At 39.3% G+C, this 18,919-nt stretch overlaps 1 protein-coding gene across 1 annotated transcript in view; it reads right to left on the bottom strand.

Annotated features, from left to right (window-relative positions):
• The window catches only part of LOC126341345 (DNA-dependent protein kinase catalytic subunit-like), a 526,946-nt gene that overhangs the window by 131,370 nt on the left and 376,657 nt on the right, over nucleotides 1-18,919 (bottom strand). The window contains exons 40-42 of the mRNA XM_050001770.1: nucleotides 5,183-5,362; nucleotides 4,208-4,344; nucleotides 2,429-2,600 (exon numbers count right to left, since the gene is read on the bottom strand). Coding sequence (XP_049857727.1) covers nucleotides 2,429-2,600; nucleotides 4,208-4,344; nucleotides 5,183-5,362 — 489 coding nt within the window. The remainder of the gene's footprint in view (nucleotides 1-2,428; nucleotides 2,601-4,207; nucleotides 4,345-5,182; nucleotides 5,363-18,919) is intronic.

Raw genomic sequence — 18,919 nt, 5'->3', positions numbered from 1 at the left:
AGTGTGCACTCAATGGGTGCCCCACAGTCTTCAACCACACCAGAAATAATGTCGAATGGTCCACTGTCTTGCTCATCTGCAGCGCTATGCTTGGGAAGGAAATGTGTTCATCGCACGAGTGGTGGCTGGAGAGGAGTCATCACTTCGAGCCAGAATCAAAACGATGAAGTCTCCAGTGGAAACATCCAGGGTCACCACCACCAAAAAAAGCTGACATTCTTCTTTGAACAAGATGACCCCCTTTGTTTCACTTCCTACAGCATGGGACAAAAGTGAATGCCCAGCATAAATCAAAAACCTTTGCCACACTTCGCCAAGTGATCAAATCAAAATGACCAGGCAATTCTGCTCCATTACAATGCAAAGCCTAATACTGCCAACACAGTCACGGCACTCTAGCAGAAATTCAAATGGGTGGTTGTCGGCCACCCTACACACAGTCTGGATCTCTCCCCCCTGTGATTATGCAATTTCTGGTTCCCTTAAAAAGGCTCTGAGGGGCAAAAGATTCACCTCGGATAACGACATCCAGCTGTACGTGCAGAACTGGTTCAGCCCCGGGAATTTTATGAGACAGCCATTCACCGCCTTGTGTCACAGTGGGACAAGTGTCTCAACAGCCAGGGTCAATACTTCTAACATAGAGGAAGTGGTTTCTGTAATTACGCCTCTGGCTTATTTCTTTCTGAATACCCCTTATAAAACAATGACAAATTCCTGGAGTTCTAAACAATTTCTAGGTTTTTCCTGGATGAAAAAATTCTCATGTTTCTTCCAGATTTCCTGGTTGTCCCAGGGAATATGCACCTTGTATGTATTGATGTATATCAATGACATTAGATACATAGGCATAACCCTTGCGTTCTTCCAATTAATGACACAGTTTTTTGTCTGAGTGTTCTATGCTACATTATGGTTAAATAAAAGACTGACTCAGTTACATATTTTGTACAGAATCTGATACCGATTTCATCAGATCCTGGGGCCTTCTTTAATTTTATCAGTTTTAGCTGTCCTCAGTGCCACTGCTGGTAATATCTATAGCACTCATCTTAGACGTGAGAGGTGGTGTCAAAATGAAAGTACACCTGGATCCTCATTTGTAAACTGGCATTTGAAAATGGAGATCAGCAATTGTGCTTTTTGGTATATCTTGTGTGTATCACTTGCTGGTCACCAACAAACCCTTTCAAAGCAGACAGCAATCAGAGTAATTGATAGCTGCTTACAGACAGCAGCTAACTCATCCCATACCACAGAACAGCAGTCACAGTGAAGCTGCACTGTTGCTGGTGCAATATTTTGCTGTACAGGAAACAAGTAACTTTTTACCTACCCCAGATGACTCTCTTTTAATTTCTGTACCTGTTTTGCTCTACAGCTTAGAAGTTACCTTTATAAACCAACAAAGAAAGTGATTTCGTGAGGGGGGTGGGGGTGGGGGTGGGGTGGGGGGGTGGGGGAGGGGAAGAAGGGTCTTTACCCCTGGTTGGAGTTTCATGATTACTGCATGTACTTGATCTTAATGGTGGTGTAAATCATGCTTAAATTAAGTTGCTTATTCTTAAAGGTCGCTGAAAATGAAGGAACAGGAGGCATCTCGTGACGTTCAGCAATTTGGATTGAACTTTCAGTAGTCTTAATTCACAAAAATATAACAACAACAACAACAACAACAACAACAATAATAATAATAATAATAAATGAATGGATGAATAAATAAGTAAATGAATTTATGATTGATGGTACTTTAGTTCATCTATGATTTCAAAATTTTGTGTAAACACAAATACTCTGCAAATGAAGTTGACATTTCACTTGTGTTATTTTTCAACATGTATAAACATAATGAAAACAAAAGTTCATTGAGATCAATGCCATATTTGAGACAGACTGAAAATTCTGTGATCTTTTGTATGAATCAGCTATGAACTTGCAAATGAAATCTTTCGGTCTCTTAACAGAATGATTTAGGAAAGCTATTTGATATTATACTCAGTAAAGTCACGAAAATTTGAACTACATCCCTAGCACACATATCTCAGAAATTTTATCAGTACACAGCTGTGCAATAATTCAAAATTTTTAACACTTCAGTTTACTTTTTCGTTTATATGGACACCTTACTTGGTTTTTGTAAGGTCCAGATAGCAATGGCATCCCTTGCAAAAACATGTGGTAAATCATCATAACTAAAAGATTCCATTAACATGCGATAAGATGATGATGAGAAATATAAATTTAACTAACAATATTCTAAAACAAAACAAACAAAAAAGAGATCTGCTTCCACATAAACTCAGCCAATGGAAACACAGAACTAAACATTATATGTAACTGCATCGGTGCCACATTAATGCTAGCCCATTTGCTATTCACACACTATAAGATAATCAATGAAATAATTTTACAAAAGCAAAGAACTGACCTTCTCCTTCATATCCATAGCATATTTTTTTGCCACAAAATAATTTTTCTGTAAGAGTGCCAAATCAGTTACAGTCATTCTACAAACAACTTCAGTGGTTTTCAACCAGGAATGATCATCAGTGGCACTGTCTGATGACAACCTATCAGCTGTTTGTTTTAAGAAGTAACACCTGAAAATAAAAGCACATGTACAGTTAACATTAATGGTGAAACTTCCTGGCAGATTAAATTTGTGTACCAGACAGACTCGAAACTCAGGACCTTTGCCTTTCGCAGGCAAGTGCTCTGCCAACTGAACTACCCAAGCATGACTCACGTCCCACCCTCACAGCTTTAATGCCGCCAGTACCTCATCTCCTACCTTCCAAACTTCACAGAAGCTCTCCTGCGAACCTTGCAGAACTAGCACTACTGAAAGAAAGGATATTGCGGAGACATGGCTTAGCCACAGCCTGGACGATGTTTCCAGAATGAGATTTTCACTCTGCAGTGGAGTGTGCGCTGATATGAAACTTTCTGGCAGATTAAAACTGTATGCCAGAGAGAGACTTGAACTCGGGACCTTTGCCTTTCGCGGGCAAGTGTTCTGCCAACTGAGCTACCCAAGCACGACTCACGCCCCGTCCTCACAGCTTTAATTCCACCAGTACCTTGTTTCCTACCTTCCAAACTTCACAGAAGCACACTCCGCTGTAGAGTGAAAATTTCATTCCAGAAACATCCCCCAGGCTGTGGTTAAGCCATGTCTCCAATATATCCTTTCTTCCAGGAGTGCTAGTTCTGCAAGGTTCGCAGGGGAGCTTCTGTGAAGTTTGGAAGGTAGGAGACGAGGTACTGGCGGAATTAAAGCTGTGAGGATGGGGCGTGGGTTGTGCTTGGGTAGCTCAGTTGGCAGAGTACTTGCCTGCGAAAGACAAAGGTCCCGAGTTCGAGTCTCAGTCCGGCACACAGTTTTAATCTGCCAGGAAGTTCCATATCAGTACACACTCCGCTGTAGAGTGACAATTTCATTCTAGAAACATTAATGGTGTGTCTTACAATGAAAGTCATACACAGAACTGAAATAAAAGTGAAAAATCTTAAAAAATGTAGCAGGAAACACTTGTTTCATAATTTTATAAGCAAAACACAGTCCTGATTTTATAGATATTGCTGTAACAGGTTTTGACTAAATCAGGCCATGTTCAGACCTGAAATATGGATAGGATGATAGTTATCACAGGAATCCTCTGTTTTATACCAACATTTTAGATCCTAATACTGCTGATTTGGCTAAAACCAGCCATAGGAATAAAAATAAATGGTCTAGACTGTGCTTTATTCATAAGAATTGTCATCAATCAATACTTGAGACTTTTTGAGATTGTATATAACAACACACGAAAACAAAAATTTAGGAGTACAGATAATATGAAAATAATACAGTTAAGTCATGGGTTGAATGAAAAATAAAAGTGAGAAAAGGCAACCACTTATCTGCAGCTGCATAGCAACACTCATCAGTACAGAGAAGTATTGACTTTCAAACTATTGCTCTTTCTCCAACTTAAGGATACAAAATCACATCCACATCCACATCCACACAGCCATCCAAACACAATCTACCCAAAGTTACACCTTTATTTATTTATTTTTGGCCTATGTGAGCTAATACCATGCAGTGAGTTCAGATGTCGGGCAATAGTTACAATATTTGTGCCTATTAGTAATATCATGTTTATGTCTCAAATTTTTGTTTTTAATGGCGGTAAATAGAAAATAATAAATCTGTAATTACCTGTACAAAACTTTCCGTTCCCAGTCTTCAAGTGAACTTGTTGCACTTGGTAGATCTGTAGCCCATGGCTTCATAAACTGTTCCAGTTTTGCGAGATCAGCTTCAAGATTGGAGACGTTTGCAATGTCCAGATAGAGCTAAAAAGTACATTTAGTTTTATGACAAAATGAGAGATTCCAACAGTGAGGTGGGGGGGGGGGGGGGGTCAGATAATTGATGAATTAGAGGAGGGGGAGGGCACAACTGATGAAACAATCGGAGGGGAGGGGACAGATTGATGGAAAAAGAGAATAAGGAAGGGGGAGGAGTGGAAGATTGGTGGTTAATATCTCATCAACAATGAGATCATTACAGACAGAGCACAAGCTTGTATTAGGGTGGTAAGGAAGGATAGAGAAGGAAAGCAGCCGTGAGCTTTTGAAGGGACAATCTCGGCATTCGCCTTAAGCGTTAGGGAAATCTTGGAAAACCTAAATCAGGATGGCTGGACATGGGTTTGAACAGTCATCCTCCCAAATGCTCGTCCAATGTGCTAATCACTGTGCTATCCCACTCAATTGAAGGAAGGAGGAAAAGGTGACAGCGAAACTAACAGAGGAGAAGAAAACAAAGCAAACAGGCAGTTCAAGTGAGTCTAGTAATGAGGAAACTGTCATTTTTAAATCACCACAAACTGCTCTTTATTTCTCTACCGAAAATATTTAACAGTGTGGAGGCAGGATGTGACTGTACTTGCCATACAAAATTAAAAACATGTGCACAAGTCAAACTTCCTTTAAACCATACTCATGGAATTTTGGAATAATTTACTCGCAGCTTTGTTCCCATCTACCTGACAGTGAAAAGTATTAACCTCTCTAGAGAGAACAAACTGCTTCTGTGTGTATCATCAAGTCAATGCAATTCTTACACCATCATTTTCCAGCACGTAGTGAAACAAGTGAAGATTCAAATAGATTATCTCAAGGTACGTACCATTATCTCTGTTATTCTCTGCAGGTCCATCAGTCTTTTGCTTCTGATGGCATATGATGCAGGACCTATTTCTGCCCATTGTTGCAGAAAGAGTGAAAGGTACTGTTCTGCGTGTATGCGAGCATTAATAAATTTGTTGTTTGTAATGTCTAATATTGAGAGCTCCTCACTCATGGATTGCTGTAACAGTAATTACATTCAATTTATTACCTCCATTTACATTCTGTAATGTATACCATAAAAGAACTAATTAAGTAAGTATAGATAAGAAACTTTTAATAATACTCTTGATCAACACAGGGGTTCTACGGTATTTGCACAGTAGTTTTTTTTGTCTGATCCTACCAGTGGTATTATTGATGAATTTCTTACAAGTGACTTTGCTTATTGCTACATGGTGCAGCTGGCACAATTGAACAGGTATTAATATACTTTGCAAAAATTAAATTGTGATTTTTTAATTGTTTCAGTAAGTGTAAATGTTGACTTAAACATAATGTGTTTCTTTTAACCAGTAGTGAAAATTACTACCTTCTGTCATACTAGCACTTCTCAAAACCTGAACATACTGTGAGACTGCTAAAAGCCTGAGGCAACCAGTGCCTCCACCCCCTTTTTTTATATCTTCTCATAATTTACTGCTTGTTGGCTAAAACGTTTGAGACAGTTATTGAACCAATTGGTGAAATCATAACTACAACTCACTGTTGTATAGTGATCCTACTAAAACTTTTCCAATCACCTTCCATGTCCTATAACCTTCTATATCTCACAGTCCTCCTCATTTCACAACTGCATATGAGTTGTGTGCACTGTTGACGGAATACCAACACAAATTAAGTATTACTGTCCTGCTTTACCAACTCACAAAACAGTATTTTGTTTCAGTACATGGAGGCACCAATTCGCATTAAAATGATAAAGGAAGAAATAATTTTGGGAAGTTTCAGTAAGAACTACTATGACTGCTGGAACACAAGGCTAGTCACAAATCTTACTTCATTCTCTAAATTTTGAAGTTATTGTTACTATCAACTCTACAGTTTGCCATAAACACTACAAATTTGTCCTTGGTGTGGGTGGGGTGGGGAAAAGGGTTGTGGGGAAGGGCCAGACCTAAGAATATTGACCAGCCACTTTCCAAAAACTTAAGGTTGCTCTACTGTATAAAAAGTGCAGCATTTTTGACACTGACAACAGTATAGAAAACCTACAAACAGGAACAGGTATTCAGATGCCACTTTGCACCACCACCACCACCACCACCACAGAAGCAAGTAGTGCTCAACATTCTGTCTTCAAATGTCTTCCATATCAGTGACAATAACGTTTTGGAACCTGAGTCCGATTTCTCAACACTTTGTGTGCAGCTGACATAACCTTATGGTGTCTGCAGGAAATGAGAATGTTTGGAAAAGGTAATACTACATCATGTCAGTTACAATGATTTTTCATAATGTGGAAAGTGCTTCCAGAAATGTGTGCCAAGTCTGAAGACTTCCAAGTTTCTACTGTGACCGCTAGATTGTTATATTGGTATCAATGGGGAAAAAAAAAAAAAATGTTTTTGAAATCTTGGTTATTATCTCTTTCTTTATAGATTTTAGGTGACGTTTGAGTTCTCTCAGTGTCATGTGTGCTGTATGGATTTTGTGTTCCAAGAGTGATTAAACATTTGGACCAAATAATTTACAAAATTCTTGACGAGTCTACAGATGATGACAATGAAGTATTTATCAATGATTTGGATTACATGACATATGAAAATATGTCATAATTCTAACTTTTTTGAAGGTGAGTTGCCACACTTGTTTATCTTATACATCAGGAAATGTATCATAGTATATGAGGCCAGTGAATGTAAAATTTGACTTTGTATCTCTCCATGTTTCAATGTGACTCAAACAGTACTCTACTATGAATGTCAAATTTTGCCTTTACCTTGTATTTTGCATGATTCTTCAGATGCAAAAGGACTGTAAAAGAAACTCAAACAGAAAAATCACATTTTCACTTATGTACAATTTTATTCTCTGACGTTTACTGCTTTGAAATCAGGTTTAACACTAACAATATCAAAATATTTGTATTTAAAGCAGAAAGTCCAAGTACCCTAAAATGTTTTGCAATTCCAACTACATACTTGCGCACATGAGCTATAAATTCCAAAATAATCACATATTTTAGCCAGTCCATAGGTAATGGTAGCTATCAATGAGACAAGAGCCATAAATGTTAAAGAAGACATTGAAGGCAAATAGCTATGGTGGTTTGTCCATAGACAGGGCTTTCATTATAATTAATTATGCTAGTAAGAGAAACAATTCTCATTCTGTTAGATTACCATTCATTTCTAGAGTTACTGACAACTTCAGACTAACACCTGTTCTTATCTCAAGAATTCAGGGACAACCTTGGATTTCGTACTCTACAATTGGCAACTTCAAATCACAAAATAGAATTTTTGCATAACGTATACACTACCCCAGATCGTAACTCTGAGGAGGGATCTGCCTTTACATTTTGTACTGCAATGGGACCTAGGATTCTGCGTAGCCCCAGCATCTGAGGTGTAGAAGATATGGAATATACTGAAATGACTTCCAAGTTTAAATTCAAGAAGTAGTACTACTTTGGAACATTAAATATAATTCTCTCCTAAAAACTGGAGTACCAATGGAACTGGATTTTTTTTCTGCAGAAGAACCACATACAAATTTTAGCAGTGCAGGAAATGAGTCGAGAATGTAGCTGATAATTAACACTGTAGAATTACAGAAAAAAAGGCTGGCCAATAAGAATCAGAAGACCTAGTAGAATGACAAGAGAAAAGATGCACTAGAACAAAGAGCTCAAACACTGGAGAAAACGGATATGTTCAAAAAAGGAAGAACACCTAGAACAATTCAGACAACTAAGGAAAAAAAAAAACATAAACAAATGATACGGGAAATAAAGAGGGGCACAAAAAATCTCAGCTTATTGACAATCTAGAAAATTCCAGCAAAAACAGTAACTATAATTTTTACTGATACTTTTAAACATGTAGTCACAGGGTATAAAACATCAAGCATTTATTACATGTAAATTGAACATGGAGAAGGGAAGAAAGGAAACAAAAGGGTATGGATCACTGCTGTCGGCTGCATTGGAACACTATGCAAAATCGGCGGCGACGAATGAAATTTTGTACTGGACCAGGATTCAAACCCGGGATCCCCTGCTTACTAGGCAGGTGCAGTAACCACTGTGCCATCTGGTATACAGTGTTATAGCAACTGCACGGACTATCTCAGCTCACCTCATGGCCAATCCACACTCCCATCGAGCTCCACCTATCGACAGCCCCTGACCATTTCCTCCATATTCACTCTTCCGAGATTCCTACAGGAGATCGGACATATTCGAGCATTGTGCATCCACACTGAAAAGGTGGACTCATTGCCCAGCTAGGCTTATCAAATTGCATGTTCTTTCAGACATGTTTGAAAGAATAGACACCACACATGCATATAATTTCATCAGGTATTTGTTTCAAAGATGAAGATGACAAAAGAGGTTTAAATAAATAAAGATAATAGTGAAATGTTAGTAAAACTGTTTGATAGCTTCTTAAATTATATTCTTCCAATAGTTAAATTAGAATTTGCAGCAATTCCAGACAAACTTGAGGAAGGTTTTTCACCTAAAAAGCTAGAAATTCATTAACCAATCAAAACATTCAAGGAAAAGAAAGCAGAATTATTGAACAGAACATTTGGAAAACAGGAAAGATTCCAAGTGAGTGAAAAATAGTATTAAAAAAGGGAACAAAGCAAATGACAGCAATTACAGAGGATTGTTGCTTCTGTCAATGGTGTCAAAAATTTTATCAAAAATTCTCCTAAACAAAGATGAAGAAATTTCGGACAAACAACTGTTAGAACATCTGTGTGGTTTTTGAAGGGAAAGATCCTGTACAGAACAGATTTTTAAATTGAAATCAGTAGTTCACCACATACTGTTAAACAGCAATATTAATAGGGAATTTGGGGTTCAAGCAAAATTTGCAAACATAATTTATGAAACTCTAACAAAATGGATATCTAAAGTCAAACAATGGGGAACCCAGGGTGGAATATCAACAATATTATGAAAGGACATATTGCTACACTCCGTTAAGATGATGCAATGAAAAGACTGTTACATAACAACATTCAGTCAATGCCTCTTCACAAAAGAGAAGTGTACAGACACTCACACGAGCAAGCATACCTCACACACACAACTTGTACCTCCGGACATTCTGGCCACACTGCAACAGAAACAAGTTGAATGGGTGTAAGGTGGGAAAGGATAGTGTGGTTTAGGTGGAGGAATAGGAATTGGCACTGCCTGGTGGAGCATGTAAGGACTGGAAGTAGCATGACAGGGCTGACAGGAGGCTGTGGGGTAGGGAGAGGGGGGTAGGGAATAGGGAGTGGAAAGGAGAGGAGCAGAGAAGGGGAAAAGATCAGTGGATGAACTGAAAGGAGCAGCACACAGTGAGGGTGAGAGGAAGTAAATTGCGATGAGGTGACATGACAGAGTGGGCAGAAAGGATTGAGTGGCAGGTGTGAGGACATTAGGTGCCCATAGACTGAGGTTGGGATCACTTTAGGAACTGAGAATGTTTTGTACGGATAACTGTCATCAGCACAGTTCAGTAAAGCTGGCCATGGAGTGAATGATGCAGGTGGCCTGGGTTGTGAAGCAGCCACTGAATTCAACTATGTTACATACAGCATCATATGCCACAGGATTGTCCACATTGCTCTTGGTCACAGTTTGGCAACTGACATTCATCCTTGTGGACAGCTGGTTTATAGTCATACCAATATAAAAAGTTGTACAATGACTGCAGCAGAGCTGGTATATAACATGGTTGCTTTCACAAGTGGCCCGGCCTCTGATGGAATACGATAAGTCGATGACAAGACTGCAATAGGAGGTGCTGACTGGGTGGTCTAAGCGGGTCTTGCATTGGGGTGTTCCACAACGATATGATCCCTATGGCAAGTGTTTCGGATTGGGAATGTCATAGAAATGGATGAGGATGTTGTGGAAGTTGGGCTGGTGATGGAACACCACTTTAGGAGTGGTGGGAAGGATCTTTGTTGTCCCTCATTTCAGAGCACTATGATAGATAATCAAATACCTGACAGAGATGTGGTTCAGTTGCTCCAGTCAGGAGTGGTATTGAGTGGTGAAGGGGGAACTCCTTCATAGCTGGTACTTGGGGATAGTGGCAGGACTGGGAGGTGTCTGGGGATATGGCATGGGAAATCTGTTTGCAGAAAAGGTCGGGGGGATAGTGTCTGTTTGTGAAGGTCTTTGTGAGACCCTCAGCATAATGGGCCTCATAACAGCCTTCACAGACAGACACTATCCCCCAGACTTAGTCTGCCTACAGATTTCCCATGCCTTATCCCCACACATCCACAATCCTCCCATGGAAATGCAAATGCGATCATTTCTTTTAATTTGTATAACAATAATTTAATTCATAATTAAGGCGTATAATGGAAGTTCTGGAAATGTGCTCTCTCTCTCTCTCTCTCTCTCTCTCTCTCTCTCTCTCTCTCTCTCTCTGCCACTCCCTTCCTCCCTCTATTTGGATTACACTGCCAGTGTCTTCATTGATTTTTGTCACACTTTATATTGCCTAACTTACTTATAAATGCAAGAAAAGCTGCAGAACTATCTACCAGCAGTTGATCAGGTCTCAACATAAACACAGGAATGAAATGCATCAATCACATTTTCAGCATTCCATAGAAATTCTGTTGTGAGAAGCCTTATTTTAATAGCTATAAACAAGGGCAACAACAAAAGATCTCAGAGGGAATCAAAGTTGCTACAATTCAGGTAGCGGATTCATACAGAAATATAAGAACTAATGATTATCGTAGCAAAATGACAATTTGTATTCTACAGATTGTCGCAAGGATATAATTGCAATTGATGGCCATTACCTCTCTGTTGTCTTTGGAGCAAGCGGTGCGCGCGCTTTCGGAGCTCTGGCAAAAGTTAAGTGTTCAGTAATAGAATAATATTAAACCTAGTGTAAATTATAGTTTAGATAGTTAAATTAACGTCTGTGTTAGACTGTGTATTGAAGGTTTCGTGAATATTAGTGTATTTTACTCATAAAGAAGGTTTTACTTAACGGCTGGTTTTCGTCAGTGTTTGTTTACATTTGTAGGCGTAAATTTCGTGCGTGTGTAGACCTCTTATTATTACTTAACTTTGCGCCTATAATCTTAAATACTTCTTTGGTCAATAATTAAAGACTTTTTATTGTCGGATTGTAGATTATTCAAACTTATTTGTTCATAGACTTTCCATTTGCCGTTTGTTTACTTTCAGGTAACGATTGTTTAAATTCACGTAGCTCGTTAGATTACATCCATTGTAGGTTTATTATCTTACTGATTTAAGAATTTAGTTTGTTGTATTAAGAGATCATTGTTTAAATGTTATTACTGTACATTGCCATGAGTACTAAGTGTGGAAGCTGCCGTAGGAAGATAGAATCGAGTGTGGTATGTGGGGGTGTTTTTCATTGTGGCTCATGTAGCGGGAAATTTGACGAGATTATGCTTTTGGCTCTCCCATGGAACTGTAGGTTCTGTAGTATAGAAAAAAGATTCGTACAACAGGAGAAAAAGATGTGTGCACTTCAGGCTGAACTAGATTCGGTAAAAACTGAATTAGCTAGGTTAAAGGGGGAAAAAGACTGCGGGAAATGGGAATTGGTAACAAGGAAATCGCGAAAAGGGACCAGCCATGTAGATGTTGTCGAAGTACCAGTTATGAATAAATTCTCCTTGTTACCTGAAGTAGGAAGGGAGGAGCCAAAAACAGGAGTAGTTGAAAGTAGGGTGCAGCAGACTACTAAAATTGGTAACAGCATTAGGTCGGGAAAATCTAGTAATAGGAAAAGAAAAGTCTTGCTGCTAGGTAGCAGTCATGGGAGGGGTGTAGGCCAACTAGTGCAGGAGAAATTAGGAGCAGATTACCAGGTTACGAGTTTGTTTAAGCCAAGTGCTAGGCTTAGCCAGGTGATAGAAGACATAGGACCACTCTGTAGGGACTTCGACAAGAATGATGAGGTGATAGTAATAGGTGGGGCAGGAAACAGCCTGGCTCAGGATAGGAATTATGATATTAAGAGTGACCTGGATAAAATAGGAGCTGCAACAGCTTGTACGAATGTGGGTTTTGTTGAGGTATTGCAGCGTTACGATCAGCCCTCGCTTAACCCTTCTGTGTGGCGAGTTAACAGAGAGTTGAGCGAGCAGCTGCTGGACTGTGCAAAAACACACATTTATACAGTGCCTGTTGGTAGCATTGGGAGATGGGGATACACTCGACATGGCCTGCACCTAAATAGTCTAGGGAAGGATAGATTAGCTGATTTAATTGTAGGTCGTCTAAAGGGGGCCACTAGCACTCAAGGCAAAACCCCTGTGACCCGAAAGGGCATAGGGGCACCTTTTTTAGGTTGAACAAGATGTCCAGACAGGCAGCTCTTAAAGGTAAAAAAATAAATGGTTCGAATAAAGGTAGAGGAAACAGTTGTGTTAATATATTTCTCCAAAATATCAGGGGATTAAGGAACAAAATAGACGAACTAATAATTTGTTTTGAGAATATTAAAAATACAACAGAAGTTGATGTACTGTGCCTGTCTGAACATCATATAACTATACAAATAGAAAATGTAAATATTAATGGGTATAAACTAGCAACTTATTTTTGTAGAGACAATATGGAGAAAGGAGGAGCTGCCATTTATGTTAAGGGGGAACATGGTTTTAAAAACATAGAAACCGTAAAATTCTGTGTAGAACAGCACATTGAAGTATGCGCTTGTGAGCTTCAATTGGACAGTAGCAAATTCATAATTGTGGCTATGTATAGGTCCCTACTTGGAAATTTTCAAATGTTTCTTAAAAACCTAGATCTCTTGCTGCGTTATCTGTCAAAAAAAGGAAAACACATTATCATTTGTGGAGATTTTAACGTAGATTTTCTTAAACACTCAAGCAAGAAGAACGACCTTAAACTATTACTTTGCTCTTACAATCTGACATCAGTCATTGATTTTCCTACTCGTATTGTACAAGACAGTAGCACCCTGATAGATAACATTTTCATAGACCAAGATAAATTTAAAGAAGTAAGCACCTATCCTATTAAGAACGGGCTTTTTGATCACGATGCACAGCTACTTTCAATTCATGACTTTGCTCCATACAGTAATGTGAAAAAAAAAAAAAAAAAAAAAAAAATAATAATAATAATAATAATAATAATAATAATAATAATAATAATAATATGCCCAATTAACCATATAACAATTCAACAATTTAAGGAAAGCTTGAAATGGGTAGACTGGGAGGATGTTTATCGGGAACCTGATGCAAATGTTAAATTTAACTTATTCCATGATAAACTTGTGGGTATATTTGAAAGCAGTGTTCCTAAGAAATTAGTGAATCATAATTCAAATAAACTTGATAAAAAACCATGGCTGACTAAAGGGATTAAAATTTCTTGTAGCCGGAAATGGGAACTATACCAAGACACTAGAATAAGTCGAGATGAAGAAAAGCTCAACCATTATAAGAAATATTGTAATATACTAAGGAAAGTTAAAAAAAATCCAGAAGTATGTGTATCAAGTCTGAGATTAGCACCTCTGATGACAAAGTTAAAACAATATGGAATATCGTTAAAAGGGAAACAGGGCAACCAAGGTCACAGGACAACAGTATTACTGTTAAGCACAATGAAAAGCTTATAAATGAAAAATCACAGGTTGAAAATATTTTTAACAATCATTTTATAAATGTAGTGGAAAATATAGGCACTAGCTGCTCACCAGATAGGGCAGAACTCTATATGAAAGAGGCATTCCGGGTGCAAACAAATGAAATTGAAATCCTACCCACCTCACCGTCTGAAATTAAGAAAATAATAAATTCACTTAAGAATAAAAACTCACATGGAACTGATGGTGTCTCCAATAGAATACTAAAATCTTGTCCACACCTGCTAAGTCGAGTTCTTAGCCACATATGTAATAGCTCATTGAATCAGGGAATATTTCCTGACAGATTGAAATATGCCATAGTTAAACCCTTGTATAAAAAAGGTGACAAGACAGACGTCAACAATTATCGTCCTATTTCACTTCTGACATCCTTCTCAAAAGTGTTTGAAAAAGTAATGTACTCAAGAGTAACTTTACACATCAGTGGGAATAACGTTTTAACAAAATGTCAGTTCGGTTTTCAGAAAGGTGTTTCAACAGATAGTGCTATACATGCTTTCACTGATCAAATTTTAAATGCTCTGGATAGTAGAACATCACCAATTGGGATTTTCTGTGATCTCTCTAAGGCTTTTGATTGTGTGGATCATGAAATCCTCTTAGATAAGCTGAAGTACTATGGAATGAATGGTTCAGTACACAGATGGTTCACTTCATATTTAACTGGTAGAATGCAGAAGGTTGAAACAGTAAACCCACATAGTACACAAAGGGCATCAGATTATTCAGACTGGGGATGTATCAAGAATGGGGTACCACAGGGTTCTGTCTTGGGGCCTTTATTGTTTTTAATATATGTTAATGACTTGCCTAATTATATTCATGAAGATGCAAACTTGGTTCTCTTTGCAGATGACACAAGTATTGTAATCAAGCCTAAAAAGCAAGAATCAGCTGAGGAAAATGCAAATAATGTTTTTCAAAGAGTCATTAGGTGGTTTTCCGCAAATGGACTTTCATTGAACTTTGAAAAAACACTGTACATACAGTTCAGTACAGGGAAAGGCATAACACCGGAAATAAATATAGAGCGTGGGGGAAAATCTTTAGCTAAAGCAGATTGTTCAAAATTTCTGGGTGTCTGTATTGATCAGAATTTAAACTGGAAGACACACATTGACAATCTACTGAAACGATTGAGCTCAGCTACCTATGCTATTAGTGTCATTGCAAATTTTGGAGACAAGCATATCAGTAAGTTAGCTTACCATGCATTTTTTCATTCATTGCTTTCTTACAGAATCATCTTTTGGGGCAATTCATCACTAAGAAAGAACGTATTTATTGCACAAAAACGTGTTATCAGAATAATGTCTGGGGCTCATCCAAGATCATCTTGTAGACAATTATTTAAAGAATTAGGGATATTGCCAGTAGCTTCACAATATATATACAGCCTAATGAAATTTGTTGTTAGTAACCCAGATCACTTCAGAATTAATAGCACAGTCCACAGCTACAATACTAGGAGACAGGATGACCTTCACTACCGTTCATTGAATTTGACATTGGCACAAAAGGGGGTGAATTATACTGCCACAAAGATTTTTGGTCACTTGCCAAACAATATCAAAAGTCTGACAGACAACCAATCGGCATTCAAAAGTAAGTTAAGGGAATTCCTGAATGACAACTCCTTCTACTCCATAGATGAACTTTTAGACATAGGCTAAAGAAATACAGTAAGTATTAACAATTGTAGGGTATATAAGACTAACAAAGATTATTTGGGATAAATGAATCTTTCGTACTTTGACACGTTCCACATCATTACGAAAGAATCGTGTTCATGATCCATGGAACAAGTAATATAACTAACTAACTAACCATAAATGTGACCTAGAACTATGGTAATTAACTCTTTGGCTCTGCTGGCTCACTTAATTTATGTTACAACAGTGGAAAAGAAGTATGTTTAGAGATTACAGGGGGGTTTAGTATTACTTTATTCTTCAAGACTTATGAATGTCGCATGCCTCTATGTCGGCAACACAGTCAGATGCAATCTGGACAAGAATCAATTTAAAATGGAGTACAAAGTGCAGACTCTTTCTGTTTTGGAGAGGCAATATGTGGTATTACTATAAAACAAGTCTAGTCACTGAGACCCAAATGACAACCATACAATATGATGAATATATCCCGTAACTCACAAAAGAATAGTATTAACAATACCATGGAAACAGTAGATTCCTTGTCACCACACAGAGGAATAATTAAGTTACAGACAGGCACAATGAAAAGAGTACTGAACATTTCAGATTTCAGCCAAAAGGCCTTTTTCAGAAACAGAAAGAGCGCGTGCGAGCGTGCGCATGCAAGTGCGCGCGCACTCACACTCACTCTCTCTCTCTCTCTCACACACACACACACACACACACACACACACACACACACACAACTCACACAAACATGGCCACTGTCTACTATCACTGTGGTCTGACTGCGGATTGGAATAGCATCTGAAGTGAGCAGCAATCCGAATGGGTGGTGAGGGGGAGTAGGGTAGATGTGGGTGGAAGGTGTTATGCTGCTTTGGAAAGAATGCAAAGACGGTGGGGGCAGGAGAGGGCTGCTAGGTGAGATTTGGGAAGCTGTACTGGGAGCGGCAGGAAAGGGAGAGGAAAGAAGCCGATAAAGGGAAAAGACTATTGGGTGCACTGGCAGAATGAAGATATGTATAGCATTGGAATGGGACCACTGGAGGTTGAAGACAGGGGTATAGTGGGAACGAAGAATATGTTATAATGATAGAAACTGTCTGCACAATTCAGAAAAGCTGGTGTTGGTACAAGGGATTCAGATGATGCAGGCTGTGAATCAGGCACTGATGTGAAGCACATTGTATTGGCAGCACACTCAGAAACGTAGGAGGTGACAGTGGACTGGAGGATATTTGTTTCTGAACAAGGTTGGCAGGGTAATTTTGGTCTGTGAAAGCCTTAAAAATATTCTTGGCTTGCCACTCCAGATGTGAACACCATGAGTTGTTAGGCTGTATCGAAAGGACCTCTTGGTATGGAATGGGTAGCAGCTGTCAAATTGGAGGTGTTATGTTTAGGTTTGATGTGGATGGAAGTATTGATGCAGCCAACCGCGAGGTGAACGTCAACATTGAGGAAGGTGACTTGTAGGTTGAGGAGGACCAGGTGTAGAACATCTTCATGATTTGGACTGAGGGCGAGGACACACTACGAAATACCTCCAAAACATCAATATCCTCTGCCCCATTTGCTTCACCTGGTCATTTTCATACAATCAAACCACCTTCCTTGATGTTGACTTCCACCTCAATGATGGTTATATCAATACCTCCATGCACATCAAACCTACAAACACTTCCCCTTTGACAGCTGCCACCCTGTCCTTATCAGAAGCCCCTTCCATGCAGCCTAGCCACTGATGGTTGTCGCATCTGTAGTGGCAGGCAATCCCTCTCCAAATATACCCAAGCATCTCTCTGAGGTCTTCATAGACCAAAATTACCCTCTAAACCTTGTTCAGAAAGAGATCTTCCATGCCTTGTCTATACAGCCCACTACCACCATCCACATATCCACTGTGTGGCTACAAATAAGCCCTCCTCACATGACACAGTACCATCCATCTGTCCAGAACTGGAGCAACTGAATCACATCGTCCACCAGAGTTTTTTCTACATCTTGTCATGCCCTGAAATTGAAATGAGGAACATCCCAACCACTATTCCCGCCCCCTCCCCCCTTGCTCCCCACCGTTGTGGTATGCCACCACCCATCAAACCTATGCAACATTTTTGGCCATCCCTACTGCACCCATAATCCCAATCTGTGGCTTCATGTTTCATATCCCTGAAACAGACCTAGATACAAGACCTGTCCCAAACATCCCCCCACTACAACCTAATCCAGACCCGTCACAGGCATCTCCTCTCACATCAAAGGCAGGGCTGTTCCGTGAAAGGATCCATGTGATCTACAAGCTAAGTTGCAATCACTCGTTGCTTTCTACATGTGCATGACAACTACCAAAGCTGACTGACTGGATTAATGGCCACTGTCAAACTATGGCCACAAGGCAGCTGGACCACCCAGTTTCTGAACATGCTGCCAAACACAATGTGATTCACTTCAATGACTGCTTCACACACTGCATCATCAGATGCTATAAACACCAGCTTTTTTTTTTAATTGCACAGGTGGGATCTCTCCCTACAACATATTCTTTGTCGCTACATACATGTACAACCTCCTGGCCTCAACCACCACTAGTCCCTGTCTACCATCTACCGATACCCTTCCCTGTTCCCACTCTAGCACTATGTACACCTTCATTCTGACAATGTACACAGCAGTCTGTTCCCCCTCTCTACTTCTGTCCTCCCTCCCCCCCCCCCCCTCTCTCTCTGTCTTGCCACAAGTTTCTCCAAGTGAGGTTATCTGAATGAAGACTTCCCCTGATGGAGCCTCCCAGGCATCAATGCAATGTGATCATGTCATTTTAATGGGATTGTGTGATTTTTCTTTTGAGAAATACATGAGTACATAGTGTACAAACTGTCAGTGACTGCCACAATTTTCTTCTGCTTGTCATCCATACTCTTTAATATACGAACTACTTTCAAAGTGCCAAAATGGTGTACTAGAATAAATAAAAATCTATAAAACACTACATTCTACAATGTATTTGTAGTGAGACAGTCGCAATTCTTGAAATCCATTGCCCATGGCCTCTGGCTTGCTGGGGAACACTGCCATCCTGGGTCCATGGATAAACCACAAAAATCCATTGCATAATGCTGCACACAAACAGACCTGGCCTGCAGGCAGATCGATGAGGCTAGATCCAACAGGCAGGGCCTGCTCATTAGTGGGAAACAGTGGGCTTCAGATCGGCAG

This window comes from Schistocerca gregaria, chromosome 1 (genome assembly GCF_023897955.1).
Source record: "Schistocerca gregaria isolate iqSchGreg1 chromosome 1, iqSchGreg1.2, whole genome shotgun sequence".
NCBI classification, from domain to species: Eukaryota; Metazoa; Arthropoda; class Insecta; order Orthoptera; family Acrididae; genus Schistocerca; species Schistocerca gregaria.
The sequence above is the reverse complement of the archived record's forward strand: the minus strand, read 5'-3'. Positions and strand labels throughout refer to the sequence as shown.